The 20,891-nt window shown below is 36.3% G+C and overlaps 1 protein-coding gene across 1 annotated transcript in view; it reads right to left on the bottom strand.

The window, feature by feature from the left end:
* The window catches only part of LOC140163878 (uncharacterized), a 175,583-nt gene that overhangs the window by 43,034 nt on the left and 111,658 nt on the right, over positions 1–20,891 (bottom strand). The window contains 4 exon segments of the mRNA XM_072187193.1: positions 1,032–1,136; positions 3,330–3,390; positions 7,216–7,319; positions 8,594–8,635. Of these exon segments, the coding sequence (XP_072043294.1) occupies positions 1,032–1,136; positions 3,330–3,390; positions 7,216–7,319; positions 8,594–8,635 (312 nt within the window).

Here is a 20,891-nt window from a genome sequence, read left to right as displayed (position 1 = left end):
ATAGTAAAAAAGCTGCCTTCTGGCGCTCTCGCTGTGACGATTGAGGCGGAATCAATGAAATGCCAGAGGATGGAGGCTGAAGACTCGGGCTGAAGACATCGATCGAAGAACCTGTGAAATACCCTTTTTTTAAAAATTTCGCGGAGACAATGCTCAGAATACCCCCTTTTTTCGCTATTTCGCGGTCCGCGATTTCAGTCAACAAAATACCCATTTTCCGCGAAATTTAGAACACACATGGTTACCACTTTTTATGTTGACCTGGGGTACCGGGTGGAAAGCATGGCACTAGTTCTCTTGTTCAGAACACTTGTGTACAAATCAATAGAGCATCCAATGGAGGAAGCTACAACTTTTGAATTTACATCTTCCTTGGGGATTTTGGATCATTGTGTCTTCATTTCTTGACTGATATCAACAAACGAGATCTTCAATCCGAGCTAAAAGATGCAGCTACTGGCTGCTGGTTCCTATTATGACATATCTGTCTTTGTTATGGATATACAGGAGTGAAAATAACCGGTACCCAAATTCTTTTGAGGACTGAATTTGACCTATCCAGGGTTCCCCCACCTTAAAGCCTTTAAATTCAAGGACTTTTCAAGGACTAACATGATTTTCAAGGACTAACATGATTTTCAAGGACTAACATGATTTTCAAGGACTAACATGATTTTCAAGGACTAACATGATTTTCAAGGACTAACATGATTTTCAAGGACTAACATGATTTTCAAGGACTAACATGATTTTCAAGGACTAACATGATTTTCAAGGACTAACATGATTTTCAAGGACTAACATGATTTTCAAGGACTAACATGATTTTCAAGGACTAACATGATTTTCAAGGACTAACATGATTTTCAAGGACTTACTACAACACAAAAAGCTGCGTATTAACAAAAGTGACAGCTCCTCTCCACTCCCCAAATTTGGTCAAAATTAAACTAAAATTCCAATTTTCAAGGACTTTCAAGGACCTTGTGCAAATTTCCGGGACTTTCAAGAACTGTGGGAACCCTGCCTACCTTATGTGTGTCCAATTCATCTTGCAACCTTGTAGCTCGCTGGTTTTCTTCTACCAATCTGTTTTCTAGTATACATACTCTATCTGTCTCCTCCCGATTCTCAGCCTACAGGGTAACAACATAACAAAATGATTAGTACACAGCCATGTCACAATTTCCATGGTTTATTGAAATTGAGATGTAAGCTGGTAAAATTCAGATTATGAATATGCGAGAATTCACAGCACGGGGACTTTGACTGTTAGTAGTCTGTGATTCTAGTGAGCATAGCACATAATAGCTGCTTCATGTCATTTTCAGCAACTCATTAGCTCACAATACATATGCCACATAGTTATTTCCTGCTATCTTCTGTGTGCAATCTATACATTACAGGGAATGTGAAAGACTTAATAGCTGCCATAAGTCATTTCAAGTAAATTATATGCCTCATACAGCTATTTCAGGCAATCAATTTATGCACAATTTATGCAAGTTCCTATAATAGCTGCCTCCTGCTAACTATTTTAATGCATATTTAAATTCCTTCAATGTTAGAACAATTCCATATATTTCCAAATTCATTATTTGTATTTATTACCTAACATTTTATTTTTTCAAGCAACACAGAAATTACTTCCCTGCAATTATTTGTTGCAAAACTGAACATTGCGGAACCTGGAAGTGGTATATAGGAACTGATTTTGATTTTGATATATATGCATGCACACTATAGTACATGTGCTCTGTGGCCTATGTGGTCTGTAGCATTAATGGTACTCAGGTTACAGCTCAAATGTATTATTTAGAGGTTAATAACTGCGCATCGGTTATTTGGAGGGCATTGTGAAAAATCTAAACATTTTGCCTTTGGAACCGAGGAATATCCCGAGGCGCAGCCCCGAGGGATATTCCGAGGTCCAAAGCAAAATGTTTAGATTTTTCACAATGCCCGACATATAAACCGATGCAAAGTTATTAACCTCATTCATAACTCTTTCGTCACTTTGATCTTTTAACTTTACAAAATAACACAAAATTTTCCTCAAAAGTTTGTAAAAATAAACTATATTTACATCTTCCCTTTCCCAAAATCGAACAGGCTAAAACAAAACGACCACTAACAAAAGTGCGTATCAGAATCTGTGCAAATATGGTAGCGCGCAATCCAAATCGACAGTCAGCGCAGCAAGCAGTTCGTTGGACGCTGTCAATACGCGCACGAGAAGTCAATTGTGTGCGACATTGGAACAATTACGCATTTTGCGGTCAATTGTGAGTTATTAATGACCTCGATTTGCGTTCGCGTTTTCACAAATAATAAAATATGATTGGATCGCACGCATCGCGTTTATTAATGAGGTTATGAATCCATTTTAATCCATACACCCCTATGGAAGATATGACTATAGCAGTTGACCTCTTATAACTGAAAAATTCAGATAAATTCACATAGCTTAAAAATAAAACCAAAAGAAAAACTATAATAATATCAAGAGCTATCTCAAAAACCATTGAACCAACATCTTAATGTATTTTTCATACTGTACTGATTCCAAATATGTGACACGATCAAGCAAAATCAGTCGGAACTCAGAGATATTAAATTTTCAGTTTCTTATAGGATAGTAAAAACCATTTACAAGCTGATGGATTGTGCAGAAAACACCATTGAAATTGAACAACCAGTTCCAAATATATGAGCAATTAAAGAGTTTCCAAAACAAGAAACAAAAGGAAATAGCTTCTTTGTTTGGCTATTGATCGCATCGATCACATATATGACAATGTATAATACTGAAATATTTTGAATTTTTACAGAAAATTTGGAACTTGTGGTCTGCAGTCGATACCCACGTAGAGACGGTTTAAAAGTGCAAGATTAAACACAAAACTCTATGTAGAGTCAATGTTCCACTTTTAAAATCATCAACCTCCTATATTTACATATATTCCAGACAAAATAATTAGTTTTATACCATAAAGATTCGCCTAATGGCACACATGGGCTCCTTAGGGTAAATTTCATGTGCAAATAGAGAGCTCCCTCCTCTGAAATCCCAAGAAGAATTAAGGTTTAGTACCCTTATTTGCTGGTGGGAATTTTACGAGAGGATACTTTTAGGTTGTGCCTAAAATTCCACGTATGTCAAGTGACCCCATAGCGCCATTAGTCGAATCTTTACTGTATTTGTCTGCAATCTATAGTTTAAATAGAAAGCAAATTTATACTTCTACGCTACTCAAATTTGGTACACTCACCGGAGCGCTTTCACCGGGTCAACATACATCATTAAATCTATAGTTTGTTTTACTTACCTTTAGATCGGAGGAATCAATGGCCGCTTCTTCCAGCCTGAACTGCATATCTTCAACTTTTCTATTTGTACAGAGAATGAGAAACATTTACTGATATGTTAGCAACGATGGAATAACACATTCATCATGTTCAATGGCAGCTTATTCAGCATCGAAGTGGTTATTGGTTACGGATCACGCTACTTTGGTATGCCTTGAGTGCCATATACTTTATGTGGTGATCATTTCGATCGTGGTTCATTACTCTAGCGCGTGATCCCGTTGACATAGTAACATTACGTAACTTCGATACTGAATTAAGGGGATCAAAGTAGGCATTTTATCACCTTGCCAAGATTTATATAGGGCTCTTCCAATTGAAATCGGCTATACCCCTTTGGAAGATTTAAGATAGGCCGTCTACAGAGGGAGTGTGTATTTAAATGGAAATGTCTAGGGTTATATTATTTTGAAACCTCTACTCCCCTTGTATATGGTTTTAACAATATCTTCCACAACTAGCGTAAGTATTTCAAATGGAAGTTCCCAAATTGTCAATTCTATTTGAAACCCATACTCCCTCTGTGGAATATTTTAGCTCAATCTTCCACAGGGGGAGTGTGCATTTCAACTGGAATAGCCTAATGTGGCATAGATATAGGAACTAATAGATATATTTAGATGCCCCTGGTGATGAGACCTTGTTAGAAACATGACAGAATTTTAAAGTTAATTGGATAGGAAAGAGATATGTGGAGACAGAGAGAGATACTTGGCTGAGGGAGGCACTCAAGTTTGGTTTGGCTGGGGGGGGGGGGTGCTGCCTGGAATTTGAAAGTGGACCCATCCATATACCAATTTTCCAAGAATTTGGACCAATCGCTATATACACCTAAAATTGAAGTTTTCACAACTTTCCCAAACCTTTTGTCAAATTTCAAAAATTTTGGCTACAGTTAGGAAAAATTGTTTTATTTTTTTGGGAAAATGATATATCCATATACCAAAATTGGTCTAGAAAAAGGGTCCAGAATACCAAATGGCAGAATATGTGACCCAGAGAGAGAGAGAGAGAGGAGGGAAGGTCACAGAATGGAAGAGAAGGGGAGGTAGAGAGAAGGAGAGGAGAGACCACAAGAGAGAGAAATGCAGAGAGAGAGGGAGGATTTTGGGAGAGAAGATAAATAAGAAAAAGAGTTTGAGATAGAAGAAAAAATCTGACAGAGAAGTGGAATCTTGACAGATAGGAGAAAGGAGGGAGACATGGGAAAATGGGAGCAAGAATGTGTGGAGATAAATATGAAACAGGCTGTGCAATAATTATCTGTTCCCCAGGTGGGCAAATTTTAGGATGCCAAAAATTGCTTACACCTCCTATTAGCCTGCCAAAAAATCCTCACACCTGGGAAGAGAGAGAAGGTTGTACGATCAACTCATGAAACTCAGAGAGCCGATCCTGGCGGCGAAGGTCTATCGTGAAATGTCTAGGGCATGCGCTTCTTAGCTGCAAGTCCCTGTATTGTTGTTTAATGGTTTATGGAATGATGTGGGCCGTATTGGTAAGGGACAACCTGTAAAGTGTGGATCAATGTCTAGGCATTGTGGCGTAGTGCACTATAAATCACTGTAGGCCTACTTTACTATAAATCACTGTACTTTACTATAAATCACTGTACTTTTTTCCAAGAAAGAGATTGAGGCAGAGAGATAAATGAAGGCAAGGAGAGCCCGGGGGGCCACTGGTCATTGACAAGGGGGTATCATGCGTGGCCAAGGAGTTTCAAAAAGCACCCTAAACAAGTATGTGCAACGACTGAAAATACACCCCTAAATAAGTATAACAAGTGTAATATCCTACCCTAAATAAGTATTGGCGTTTTTTTACCCCTTAGCAAGTAAAACATATATTTTCGACACCCTAAGCAAGTAATAGGCCTACTACTTGAAGCTCCATTTTCATTGATTTCTTTAATAGTAACTCAGAATGGCTCTGCTACCAGGGCAGAATATGAGCTATTTTAAAATTACAAAATAAACGTTACATTATTTTAAGCTGATTTATAGTATCAGAGAGCCTAAGAGGGAATTAGGCTAAATGAAAAGAAAAGAAAATTTACAAAACTCTAACTAAGAAAAAACAACACGAAGAAAAGAAAATAGAGAAAAGAAGTCAAGAAATGTGAAATTATATCATTTTTGTAGGCCCTATTAAAGTTTAGACAATTTATTCTCCATCCTCCAAATATTATTATAGACCTACAAATCATGTTTCAAAGTGAGACAAAAATCATAAAATAGTGGTCAGATTTTTTTTATGACCTAGGCCTTATTGCGAAAAGATGAAAAGTGCATTAATAATTTATTTTAAAAGCTTAAAATGACAATTCACGGTTGTTTGATGTGATCATTTATTAGTTTTTTAAACAAAACATCATGTACAACCTATTTTTAGGCTTAAACAGCTTAAAGCGGTCAATACTAATGTATATAGATGCTTTGGAGTCATTTTAAACCTTAATTTCCCCTTATTTACGACATTATTCACTTTCATAGCATTTTTTAAAGCTTTTTCGGATATAAAATGTATCTATTTATGACAAGATTGGTGGCGCTATTTAGATACTGGAAATTACTCTTTCAGGCATTTAATAAAAACAATTCCTTTTATTTTTTGATGAAAAATGTTTACAAAATTTCTTTGTTGCTTGTTTCACCTATTCCACCTGTTTAAATGGCAGTATTGATTACCTACCCCTTGCCAATTAAGAAATATGATTTCTGATAAATAGCGCCATCTATAGTTTGCATTTTCTTAATAATGAAGCCAATTCTATATACATCAAACAACCGTGAATTAAGGCCTACTTCTGGAAGGAATCGGATGAATAATAGTGGTATTGTTTCATAAGTTGAATAAAGTATTAGGATGAAAATAAGTCGGTAAATAGCGACTGAGATGCATGGCGCTCAATCAGTTCAGCCAAGACTTGCAGGATTCGTGTATGACTGCAGAATTTGATACCAATCCAAAAACGTATTTTAATTCTGCACCATATCCATCTTCCCTTTTAATATTCATTTGATGTTTTCACAATTTATTCAAAAGTTTAAAATTTGTTTTTTAAATAAAATCAAGATCACTTATTGTGACAAAATTCTGACAAAAATATGATGCTTTTGACGATAATAACATGCATGTTTTTATTTATTTATTTTGTGGATAGGTCACAGGTCAAATCAATCAATCCTCTACCGTAGATATTTGTGGTTAAATAATTGTATACAACATGAAAATTAGCTTGAAAATCTTTATTTTTTATCCATAATACAAGATAGAAAATTCAAATAATAGTAAAAATATTTTAAAATGAAATGAGAAACTTTGGACTTTATAAAGGAGAATTGAAACTCTTAAAATCAGAGTATACACGTGCTGTGCATGTACAATGTACTGCATGTGTACATCACCATTGAATGTTGTAGGGTTGTGCATGTAGCATTGAATGGGTTAATGGAAAAATATTAACAGGCCAGCTGGGCGGTCGGAAGTCGGCAATCTTTATGGACTAAACAGAGAACTACACAGTCAAGTCTAGGGATAAACATGAAGGACATGAAACTTATGAAGGACTGGTGTCTGGGCGGACCCTAAATACGTAAATCTGTTGTGAAAAAGACCCTTTTTCTCTAATTTCCATGTTTTTGACACCCTATTCACGATACGTACGTACAGTGCCTGATCGTGAAAAAAGACCCTTTTTACATGATTTTTTGGCCACGCATGATACCTCCTTGTCAATGACCAGTGGCCCCCCCAGGAAGGAGAGAGATGTGAATAAAGGAAGGCTAGGGAAAATGTAGGGAGTGAAGTAAACAAGAGTTTATTATGAATTCTACACCATGTTACCTTCTTTCTTCTTCTAGTTGTTGTAGTAGTTCCACCTTTTCCCTGTCGGCTGATTCTACCAATGCTTTAAGAGAGTCCAAGTTTTCATCACTCTCACGGACATACTGCAGTATTGCAAACATAAACAAACACCAATGAATATGTATTCAAAAATACAATATATAATCACCTTCTTCGTCAAAAATATAATCACCTACTACGTCAAAAAGTTCAAGAAAATGCACCTAACAAACTACTAACTGGTTGCAAAACTTACCTTATTTGCAAATTAATTTGATATTTTGTAAAGCTACGCTTTATTCCGGAGAATGCACCGTTCTCAGAACAGAGGGTGTATGGCAGGAGTGGCATACCAAATTACTTACCCCTTGGGCACTATCTTTTGTACAGGGTCTCTGATTGGCTCATTACATGATATAACATGATATACCCCTCTGAGTAACCAATCAAAATAGTGCTTCTATATTTTTGTATAAACCCTACTGCAGTTCTTACAATGTCTCTGATTGGCTTATTACATAATATAACTCTCTGAGTAACCAATCAAAATATTGCTTAGAAGCCGATGCAAGGGCAGATGGTGCTCAAGTTGCACCATAAAATTTAACGAATCAATAAGACATTCAAATTGAAATGTTTCTTGGATATTTGTGATCATATTCTTCATAAATTATTCCAATAAACATCTTTAAATTTTACCTTCAATGTAGCTAGCAACCAAAGTGTGCAAAATTAAAAACTAAAATAACAAACAAACATACAAAGAAACCAACAAACAAAAACATTTTAAAGAGTTGATTACTGATGCCATGCATGCGCACTTATGGGAGTTTGGTCATCTTTAGTGGAAACTTCAGTACGGGAATGTACCATGATTCCAAAAGTTAAGAAAACTGATTTGGAAAAAGCGGTACCTTTTCCAAGAAATGCCAAAAACAGAGAAATATTTCCTTCAATTTCAGGCCCATTTTCAAAATCCCAGCTGCACATTTTACCCAAATTCAAAGCAATATCCCACCCCCTGACAATGAGTATAGTCAGAAAATGGTTGTGCATAAGGCATAGATCCTGCAACCATAGAGGGTGTGAACACCACTTACAATGTGCTCCACATACTCTTCAAAAAGTCAAACCAATATTGTTGAAATCGGTTTGAAATGAGCATTCATGGGATCAGAGGTGAAAGGTCAGATTTAAAATAATATTAGTTCGAGTTGTGACAAATTCTCTTTTAAATGAAACATTTATTGGATGAATTTTGCAACTTGTTAAGTCGGTAATACTCCTAGTTTTAATGACTCTGACCTTTCAACTTTGACCTTGTATCATATCACACCAATCCATATATACCTCAAAATGTTAGTAAAAGGTGTTATACCTGATCATGCTGTGTCTTCAGTTTAGCTAACTCATGCTCAGCCTGCAGGTACGTATGTACGTGAGGTCAAAGGTCATCAGTGGTGAGACAAAAATAAACCATAATGCAATGGGAGATAAGTAATGAGGAGTTAGTAGTTAGAAAACATAACAATAAATGGGCTGTTTCAGTTGAAATCCATACACCGCCTATGGATGCATTGATCTTCATCTACAGAGGGGGTGTATATTTCAAATGGAGTCACCCATTCAGGTATCCCCATTTGAAATCTACACCCCCTGTGTGGGATATTAATGTCATGTCTTCCATAGGGGTGTATATTTCAAATGGAGTCACCCATTCAGGTATCCCAATTTGAAATCTACACCCCCTGTGTGGGATATTAATGTCATGTCTTCCATAGGGGTGTATGGATTTCAAATGGAGTCACCATTCAGGTATCCCAATTTGAAATCTACACCCCCTGTGTGGGATATTAATGTCATGTCTTCCATAGGGGGTGTATGGATTTCAACTGAAATAGCTTAATGCGGGTGCTTATAAAGTTATAGTAAATTGCTGCAAACTTTTGACGAGGGCATACTTCTGACGAGGGCATACAAAGCGGAACTAACAACGAGTACATGTACCTGTAGCTTTAATAAGTATGGATTATAATATTAAAAGTATAAAAATTAATGTGATTGTAAATTTATATAAATGTAATTGTTCATGATCGTTGGGAACTGGTGGTTCTTTGTGTATGTTTTTTCTCCCTCCACCAGTTCCAAGCACAGGGAAAAAAAACCAACGAGTACAACCCATACATTTCAGTGACACAACAAATTGTGTGAGCATTCAATCCAATCAAGTGCACTTGACACAGAGAATATGCTATGTACGTTGTGACGTATGTTCTCAACAAAGGTTTACAGCAGTTTACCAGAATGTGATTAGTATCCTGTTTATAAGTGGCAAAACTTAAAATATGATTTTCAAATTCAACTTTCAAGATGGCATAAGGTTTCAATGGTACACAGGTGGATTGAAAAGGTAGTCATTCATCAATCAGGACTATGATCTGAAGAAGGCACTCATAACTGACGAAAGCTCACCAACTTTTCAATCCGACAGTGCACCAGATAAAAAAAACCTTGTTGCTTTTCAAATTCAGTATCAAAATAAATTTGAAGAGGTTCTATTGGGCTTTTTCAGATCCATACATCCCCTATGTAAGACATGACCTTAATCTTCCACACAGGGAGTGTAGATTTCAAATGGGGTGACCTGAACATTGGCTCCATTTGAAATCTACACCCCCGTATAAAGATTAAGGTCATGTCTTTCATAGGGGGTGTATGGAATTCAACAGAATAGCCCACTGCTATTTTATATTTTAATAAGTATCTGGGCCAAATATTCAGTCTAATAACAACTTTGATTATAGTTTATTTGCGAGTCAGGTGGCGTCACAATTTGTTTCTGGGGGTAATTGGGGACGCAATATGAATCGTTTTTGCAGGGGATGGGACACAAATCTGGAAATTTACCTAAAATTGAGCAATAATGGCTCCACCACTGGTCATATGGGTAAGTAAATAAAATGGGACAGAAATCAAATTGCAAATTTTGCCTGATGTAGATAGGGTCATATAGTTTAGTATGAACAAGATATAAATAGTGAATAAACCAACATTAGAAGAAACTTGTTAACATTGTACTGTATGTAAATGTCAGGCCTTTTTTCACTTTTTAGACCATTTTTTTTACAATTTTTGTCAAACCTTTGAATAACAAGAGCACCAATGGCGCTGTGGCTCTGTGCTTTTTTGAATGTGAAAGTAATTGCAGTCGAATGTGCAACAGGTGAAAACATATACATTGTATGTGCCAGATCACACGCAATCATACATCTTGCTGGTTGGTAGCTATATCTTATTTGCAGAGCATAATACATCCATCAATAAGTTTCATATCCACATGAGGTTTTAGTAATTTGACCACAGATGACCCTGAGTGACCTTGGATGACCCCAAAATGACATTCCAAAAATTTGGCTTGAAATGTTGACTGTACCCACCAAGTTTCATGCCCATGCGAGTTTTTAGTAACTTAACCTCAGATGACCCCTGGGTGACCTCGGATGACCCCGAAATGACCTTCCAAAATTTGACTCTAAATGTTGACTGTACCCACAAAGTTTCATGCCCCTACACCAGTTTTTAGTAATTTGACCTCAGATGACCCCTTGGTGACCTCAGATGACCCCAAAATAACCGTCTGAAAATTTGACTCTAAATGTTAAGTGTACCCACCAAGTTTCATGCCCATACAAGTTTTTAGTAATTTGACCTCAGGTGACCCCTTGGTGACCTTGGATGACCCCGAAATGACCGTCCGATAATTTGACTCTAAATGTTGACTGTACCCACCAAGTTTCATGCCCATCGACAGTTTTTAGTAATTTGACCTCAGATGACCCCTTGGTGACCTTGGATGACCCCGAAATTACCTTCCGAAACTTTGACTCATAATGTTAAGTGTATCCATCAAGTTTCATGCTCATACGACAGTTTTTAGTAATTTGACCTCGGATGACCCTAAGTGACCTCGGATGACCCCAAAATGACCGTCAGAAAATTGACTCTAAATGTTAACTGTACCCACCAAGTTTCATGCCCATACGACAGTTTTAGTAATTTGACCTTAGATGACCCCTGGATGACCTCGAGTGACCTTCACCCACTAACCAATACAAACTTGTTCTGTCTGGGGTCAAGATGCACCCGCCCACCAAGTTTGAAGAATGTGCGACCCCTAGTCTCCGAGAAAAAAGGTTTTTGCATATTATGCATAAATTATGCAAATTAGGTAGGTAATTACCATATTTTGCGCTGAAAATCGAATCAGGTCGAGATCCTCTGGTCATGCTACCCCCACCACGTTTCATCATCATAGGGCTTAGCATTCTTACGGATCCCCAGAAACAGCTTCACAAGGCGGATTTCTTCAGATTTCCAAAATCCAACCATTTTGTAGAAGCGTTCCGCATAAATTATGCAACTTAACAACTAAATGCGCATACTTTTAAAAAAAAACTAATCAGGTGATCAGCAGGTGTGTATCATTCCTGTCACAAGGTTTCGTTACCATGCACCGCTATCAATTTGCGCTGATATTCGCATAAATTATGCAAATTAGCTATGTTAATTTGCATATTTTCACCGAAATACAATTACGGACAAACTTGGATACCCTTCCTCCCACCAAGTAGCGTCCCCGTAGGTCTTACGGTTCCCCAGATACAGCTCCGGACAAACATTCGGACATCCCACCCCCATACGAAATAGTGATTACAAGTCCCATCCTGAACAAAGTTCAGAAATGAAATTTTATCAATTTGCGCTGATTTTTGCATAAATTATGCAAATTAGCTATGTTAATTTGCATTATTTTTCACCGAACACATACCATTACCTAGCAAACTTCGATACCCTTCCTCCCACCAAGTAGCGTCCACGTACTGCGTAGGTCTTACAGTTTCCCAGATACAGCTCCAGGCGGACACACGGACATCCACACCCCGGACAGACAGAAATACTGAGGCGAGACAAAAATGAAATTTTATAACAAATTTTTGTGACTTGAGATCATTTGCATTTTTTGTAAACACCAAAACTGTTCTGTCCTGACATGTCTGTTGTGTCATGTGTGTTGAACCAGTCCAACCGAACAATCGTAAGTTCTGTTGGGATCTGGATCTGCCTGGTCTGGATGCTGTACTCCGATTAAGCAGGACTAGCCTACATCACATCAGTGTTTATTTCTGATAGATTTCACTTCATGATTTTTCTTCAATTTCATCACTTACGAAAGTACAAAAGTAGACAATCTAGTAGTCAGTATAACCTCGGAGCAGTTAGGTATGAGACCTACGTTACATGGAATAGTAGTACATGGCTTCCGAATTTGGAACTTCACATGTTCAACTTGTCATGCCGGTCGAGTCCCGCGTTTACAACTAAAATCAAACCACTTCTGAGTGTGATCGGAATCCGTCCCTCACGTGAGGGACGGACATCAATAGATTAATTGCTGTGTTTAATTAACCCTTGTTAAAATTTATTCCTTTAAGTTAGGTTAATATATAACCCTTCAACCAATAGTTATTTCATGCATGAAAATGTTGTCACATGTGCATCAATTATTTCACTAGACAAAATTTTCACGTGTGAGGGACGGAAATCAATAGAATAAGCAATCACCACCATTAGTTACATCTTCAAGTTTTCTATTGAAACTTATACACATGTTTAATCAATATATACTTTTCATGAAAGAGTAATGTTCCATCTCTCCAAAAATTAAGAAATTTGACTCAGTTTGTTTTCAAGGCGTATAAGAAGCGGGTCCAAAATTTATGTGAGGGACGGACATTTTCTATGTGAGGGACGGACAAAATGTTACAAAATTTCAAATTTGGCAAGATTTCTCCAAATCCACCACCAATGCTATCCTTGACATCTAAATGAAATGCAGTTGTCAAAATAATTCAAGTTCAGTGGAAATATCATATGATTTTACCCTCTAAATACTTGTGTGAGGGACGGACAGCTTGTTTGTGAGGGACGGACATACATAGTGTATGATGGCCTAAATATCTTATTCAGTTCGTATTTCACTTTTAATTTCAAATTACACAGAAGTTTTACTTCATGCTGTTTGTTTTCAATACCCAATTATAGTTTTACTGGTAAAGAAGCAGTAATTTACAATAATATTAATTTTAATAAGTTGGTGTGAGGGATGGACAGACCCTCTTTTTTAGTAACAGGACCTTCAATTCCAAATATTTGGGAGCATGACCTTCTGGGATTGGCCTGAATTTGTTTTAGACAGACTCTCTGACTGGGTAGAAGAATTGGGTTTAATATTTAGTGGCCAAATATTTTCATTCAACATACATTGGTACCTGTACATCCAAAATCAGTTGGTGTGAGGGACGGACATGTCGGTCCCTTAATTAATTAAGGACTAATAACTCTTAGATTTAAAGATTGGTAATTTTAGTTTCTTTATCTCTAGTAAGGTGAGCACTAATATTGATAGATAGCGTGTATACTATTTTAATTTCTTAGAATATTTCTCAGAGAAACAACTTTTTTGGATTTTTATCCGTGAGGGACGGACAAAATTTCTAGCATTCACCTTCCATGACCTCCAACTCTCTTCTGAAAGACATCTAATTAAAAATCTCATTGATATTTCATGTGGCAGGGGTTGCACTATTGATATGTAAACAAAAATATTTTCACTCAACATACATTGGTACCTGTACATCCAAAATAAGTTAGTGTGAGGGACGGACATGTCCGTCCCTCACGTTAATCAGGACTAATAACTCTTAGATTTAAAGATTGGGAATTTTAGTTTCTTTATCTCTAGTAAGGTGAGCATTAATATTGATAGATAGGGTATATGCTAATTTAATTCCTTAAAATGTTTCTCAGAGAAAAAACTTTTTTGGATTTTTATCTGTGAGGGACGGACAAAATTTCTAGGGTTCAACTTCCATGACCCCTCCTATCTTCTGGAAGACATCCAATTAAAAATCTCATTGATATTTCCTGTGACAAGGGTTGTACTAATAATCTGTAAACAAAAATTGACAATAGCATATAATCTCTTTCTAAGAGAAGTATTTTCATAATAATGCAACATAGTGTCCGTCCCTCACGCTACAAATAATGCACGCAACTTTAGCGGCACGGAAAACACAAAATATGAGACAATTTTTTCTTTTTTCTTTTAGATTATTAAAATATAATCCTTTCCACCAAATTAAAACCATTTTTTATGGAAATTTGAATAAATCCTATTTTTTCACCCAATGTTACCCAATTTCCGATCACACTCTTCTATATTAAGTCCATCGCTGAATTTTACAAATAACTTAAATAAACATCTTTATATTTAATAAAAAAAATATTATGGTATGCTCGTAAATGCTTGAATGACATTTACCAGAAGCTCATGAGCTCAGAATGGTAAACAAACTAGCGTATTTTCACCTCGATTATGCACCGTAGCTCTCTGTGGTTGAGTTTGCAAGGTCAGTGGGTCAGTGAACTTAGTCTCCTATGCAGCCAGTTTGGTTACGCTCCCTCCACAAAAATGTTTGTGTGGAAGGGCGGAACCAAAGTGGCTGCTAATGAGACTACTGCAAGAATCGATCAATCACACAAAACTGTTTGCTGATTGGTTCAGAAATGGTGATGTCATCAATCAAGAAAAACTAATCGATTTATTGGTTCAAAATAGCCTCATAGAAAAGTACGAAGTTTGTTGAGCATCGCAGCTTATCGGTAAAAACGTGACCTTTAACAAAAAAAATCGGCACAGTGCTTTCGTACTGCACTTGCATAAGCCAAATAGTCCCCAGAAAAGTCAGATTTATTAGGGATTTATTCAAGATTCAGACATGTTCTTGACTATTTTTTGACATTCCTTACCTATCTCTTTATTTAAATTATAAAGAAATAGTGAAGAAAAGTTAAGAAGTAGTCAAATAATTTCTGATCTGAACTAAATCTTAAGAAATGTACCTCCATTGGTTTCCGTCTGTATTACGCATCTTAAATTATACAGACCAGAATAATCTCTAGCACACACAGGGAACCAAGATATCACTCGATTATCGTGACTATTTTGGTCTTTTTTACCCAAAAATAATACTTTTATCGCCTGAATTTCAATAAAATCTGGAGTGCAATCGATTAAAAATAACTTAGCCAAACTTAGAAACGAAACTTAAGTCTTCATATCAGTCATTAAATGATCCTTAGCATAAAAACCAACAGCGTATTGTGGCCTGAAAATGAATGCTAGTTAGTTGCATGACAAAGGCACTGATAAGCTCCGCTCAGAGCCAAAAATCTTGGCTACAGTGTATAGTACATGTAGAGGTTATGATTTGACATACATAACCAGTTCATCTTTTTTTGACAAGTCTATTAATGCTCTGTGTGCTAGCCATAGGCTTCAACATAAAAAGTCGTAAGTTTTGAGATATTTTCTCAAAATATCAAGAGCTTTCTTAAGATTCACTGAACCAATACTAGGTTTGTTTGTACTCATTTTAATGCTTTTCTTATGCTGATTCCAAAAATTGACATGATAATGTACAATTCTGAGATTTTTTAATTAAAAAAAATTGAAACTTGTCGTCTGCAGTTGACAACCGCCTGGAGAGAGTTACTATTATACATTTGCTGAAGGTGATGTTTTTAACACATGTTGTTAATAATAATCCAACTCATGATTCATCACATTGATATGATATAACAAGCCAAAACATGACCCTATAGTTCATGTATTACACACTATGTACTCATAAAATTTGTGTTTGGAGCATGCAAAAAATAAGGTGGGAAATTATGTAGGCTTTATCTGTTAATTCTTTTTAATCCTGATATTTGGCATTTTGTAATGTTTTTTGCAATGTCCTAAATTGTAACTGTACCTTTATGGAATTGGCAGAATTTGTTGTGTTTGTAGATCAATAGAGCAATCTCGACATAAAGTCATAATATTATGACTTTAAATCCCCCGTAGAACTCCATGTTTAACAGCCAAATAGCCAGTGGGGATTGCATATTCGAACGTGTTCCTAACGTTTTCCTACACCTTTTATGACGTAATATAGAAACGGTGTCCAAAATATCTGTACCAAAATTGGCTCCCCCTTTTGACCTGCCAAAATTGCTTGACCCCTCCCTTTCCGCCAATAAAATGCTTGCCCCCCCCTTTGGCCGCCACCCCCCTCCCCGATAATACACCGCCCGGGTGCAACTTTTGGATCTGTATCCAGTCTATCGGTTTTAGTTCCATAACTTCTTCCTCACATTTTTGCGGTCATTATGGTCACCTTAATTTTCGTAATCAACCCTCACTTTGGCTATCATGACTCATGAACTACTACCTTGTACCTATTGTGCTGACTGTTGTGCATGTCTTATACAAGCTGTATCAAAATGACTGCTACCCCACCAGTTTTCATTGATAATGGGGCCATGGATGAGCCTGACACATCAAAATTCAACTTTACATTCTGGCCATTTCAAAAGTATCCAATGCTGTATTTGGAAGAGGCAGGCTTTTCAATAAACATCAAAATTGATGGGTACCAATCATTTTGATACACCCTGTACATAGCCTTTGGTATCTATTTCTGAACATCTTTGTCTAACACTGTGTTTATATTACCGTAGTTTCTAATGTTGCCTAATCATCTATGAAGTTGCAGCTCCATTTTATCTTTCAAACATAAAATGAAAATATATTTATTTTGTGATCTTCAGGAAGTTCATAAGGAGGTGCTGCACTGAATAACAGGAATTATCACATGATAGTTGGGCTATTCCAGTTAAAATCCATATCCCCTATGGGAAAAAATGACCTTATTCTCCCATACAGGGGGTCTAGATTTCAAATGATGTCATCCATCCAGGTAACCCCATATAAAATTCACACTCCCTGTGTGGAAGATTAAAGTCTTGTCTTTCATAGGGGGTGTGTGGATTTCAACTGTAATAGCCCAATTAACCCATGCTTTTGCTCTTCTGATGTTCAATGTTGCTCACATGTTGGTCATGGTCAAATTTTGTCACTTGACTATTAACCATGTGATCGATCATGTGATCTGGTGGTGTGATCAAATAATTCTGAAGCATGTTATTATGCACTGTGCTAAGTTCTGCCAAATAAGTAGGCCCCTATGTGGTACTAATGGTATTGTCAAGTTACCAGTATTTAGAAGTCCTATTTTTCGCTCTTATTGTTGTGGATTTTTTTAACAAGTTTCTTTTTTTGTTGACAAGCTTCTTCTTATGTATTTGGCATGTCCAACACAGGGAGTGTGAATTTCAAATGGAGTTACCCGACTCCACTTAAAATCTACACTCCCTCTGTGGGAGATTAAGGGTGTGTTTTCCATAGGGGGTGTATGGATGTAAACTGGAAGAGCCCATTAAGAGCCTAAACCTGTTAGCTCTGAACTTTTTTTAGTTTCAGAAGATTATGTTTTCAACATTATCAGTTGGAAGAATTTCATTATTTCTTCATATTGTTTAAAATATAAGAATTAAGCAACATGTCAACGCAACTTAAAAACTGAATGCAATGGACAGAAACAAAAAAAATACTTCATTTTTTACAGAAAGTAACTTTCTTAAAAAAAAATAATGACCTTATAATTCTATGTTAGGGGTAGGATTAGAGTTATTATATGTATAAGATTAGGGGTTGAATTTTGTCTTGAATGATGTCCAATTATAATTAATATGCTTAGGATTTACAAGGTACAATTGACCTTTTCGCTAAATCCCATAATTCTTTGTGGTTGGACCCGAGATGTCATCATTTGATGTTACGCCAACGTGCACATTGTAACTGCAAATTTGAAAGCTGTGAAGTGCGCAGTAACAACGTGAGCATCAGCATGACGACATCTAAGGTCTAACTGCAAAGAATTATGGGATTTACCGAAAAGGTCAATAAAAGGTCAGGACAGTGGCTGTAAGTATTGCGGTTTAGTACAGCGGTTAAGAATTGGATCATCAGGGGGGAATCAGGTTTTATAGTGTACACATGCCTGACTAGAGATTTTCAAAACATCCCCTAAACAGGATTTGCCTTATTGAGCAAAAAACAACCCAAACAAGAATTTAGAGCGGTTTTGCAACAAATTTTACCTCCTAAACAAGATTGAAGCTGAATATCATCTCATAGCAGGATTTTATCTGAAAGGTACCACTACAAGTTTTTGATCAACTATACTTTTTAAATAATCCTTTTTTAATATTCTTAATGTTTGGCTGATGGTCATGCAAATCAGAAAATGCAACCTTTGAAAAACACACTGTAGGTACACTAAAATGACCCTAAATGCACCTACAATGTACGAGATTAAAAACAAACCTTTTTTCAAAAACAGGCCTTTTTGACTTCTTAAAAGTGATTCTCACAATTCACTAACTTACGGTGTTTTTATTTGATTAAAATCCTCGTTTAGGGTCAGTTTGACAAAATTTTGACATCCTGCACTTTGGGTCATTTTTGAAAGTCAATTCATGCGGATGCTTACAACTTTTATACATGGTGTTAGTTCCATAACTTCTTCATCACATCCTTGCGGTCATTATGGTCACCTTGATTTTCGTAATCGACCCTCACTTTGGCTATCATGATTCATGAACTCACTATGGACCACAATGGCCTCATCCCAATGGCATAGTTCAATAACCTCAATTAAACAATCATAGTGCAAAATTTGACCTAAAGTTGCAGAGTATGAGTTTTAGTACCCAAATTTTTCAAAGGTCATTCAATGAATGTACAAATGTATTGGGGTTAAGGGGTTATGAACGTTTGGACAGTATTTTTTGTGGGAGATGAGAGCACCCCAGAGATATCGAATCGCATTCTGAATACGAAGAATGTCCTTCTGATATCAAATAATTTTGATTTTTTGAAATTTGCAATGTAATATACATTTTATGGTAAATCATCAAAAATTGATATTCTTGATATTTAACAGTCCTCGAAGTAAATTTTATAAATCTGATGATATGTACTTAAAGTGTATGTAGCTGGGAAGAAAAGCCGACGATCAATTGAAAATTTTGACCTTTCGTATTGAAGATATGGATTTTTTCCCAAAACACAAAAAAAAAAATTAGGTCTTTTGGGAAAAAAATCCATATCTTCAATATGAAAGGTCAAAATTTTCAATTGATCATCGGCTTTTCCTCCCAGCTACATACACTTTAAGAATATATCATTAGATTTATAAAATTTACTTGAGGACTGTTATATATCAAAAATGTGAAAAATATCAAATTTTAATAATTTGTCATAAAATTTGTATTATATCGTGAATTTCAAAAATGAAAATTATTTGATATCAGAAAGACATTCTTCGTATTCAGAATGCAATTCGATATGTCTGATGTGCACTCATGTCCCACAAAATATACTGTCGAAACCCTCAAAACGCTCATTCCAGATCCCTTAAAGAACTGTGCCTTGATAGATGAGCATGTTGTGGATCCTAGTGACTGCTACCTTATTTATTGTGCTGGCTGATGTGCATGTCTTGTACAAGCTGTATCAAAATGACTGGTACCCATCAGTGTTCATTGATAATTGATGAGCCTGACACATCAAAATTCAACATAAGAGCCCCAAAATTTTACATTAATTGTAAAACAAGTCATAAACTTTACATTTCATTTCAAAATTATCCAATGCTGTATTTGGAATTTTCAATAAACATCGAAATTGATGGGTATCAATTATTTTGATACACCCTGTGCAGCCTTTGGTATTGTTGCAAGGTTAGGGATTTCTAGTATCCATACTTAGTGATAGATTATCAATATGCTAATGAACCGGCAACACCAATAATAAGGGCTTTTCCAAGATGGCAGCCCGCATGGTTACATGTGTATCACACAGAACATTTAATAAATGTTTATAGTTACAAGATAACACGAACTTGTAAGATGATGTACAGAAGTGGTAAATGCAGTAAGCATTAAAGAAGAAAGTGAAGGGTGAGTGAGCTCAAAAAGAAGAGAATTGGAGCCGTTACAACAGACTATAAACAGTACTTAGTGAAGTAAGCTTATTAGTTAGCAATGGCAACTAACCTTACCCTCCCACCGCCTGAACCATTAGAGATATACAAAACGCCCTGCAAACTGGAAAAAGTTCAAACAGAAATGGACAAATTTTGCAAGAGCTACTGGGGTAAATGAAGAACAAGATGATAAACAGGTCGCTACGTTATTAACAATAATTGGAGACGATGCACTTACAGAATATAATAAGTTCAACTGGACAAAAGCGGAGATGAAAACAAAATTAAGATTGTCATACAAAAATTTGAGGATTTTTGCAAACAAAAGACCAATATAATTTACCAAAGATATATGTTCAACACCAGCACCCAAAGTGAAGGGGAAAGTATTGAGCAATATGTCACCAAACTACGCACTCTAGCAGAACATTGTGATTATGGGGATTTGGAAGAGTAGCTAATAAGGGATCGTGTAGTGTTGGGCCTCACGTACAGTGAAGCTCAGAGAAAGACTTTTAAAGAAATCAGACCTCACATTGCAAACAGCAATTGAGGAAATCAATGTGTATGAAGCAACAAGAAAACAAATGAAGAAAATTGAAGAAAATAGTGCTGACAAGTCCATACATGCAATGAAGAAATTTGATACTACTTGCAAGTCACAGACACAGTATGCCA

Source organism: Amphiura filiformis, chromosome 11 (genome assembly GCF_039555335.1).
Source record: "Amphiura filiformis chromosome 11, Afil_fr2py, whole genome shotgun sequence".
In the NCBI taxonomy this organism is placed as follows: domain Eukaryota; kingdom Metazoa; phylum Echinodermata; class Ophiuroidea; order Amphilepidida; family Amphiuridae; genus Amphiura; species Amphiura filiformis.
Note: the sequence above shows the minus strand (reverse complement) of the source record. Positions and strands in the feature narration are given on the sequence as shown.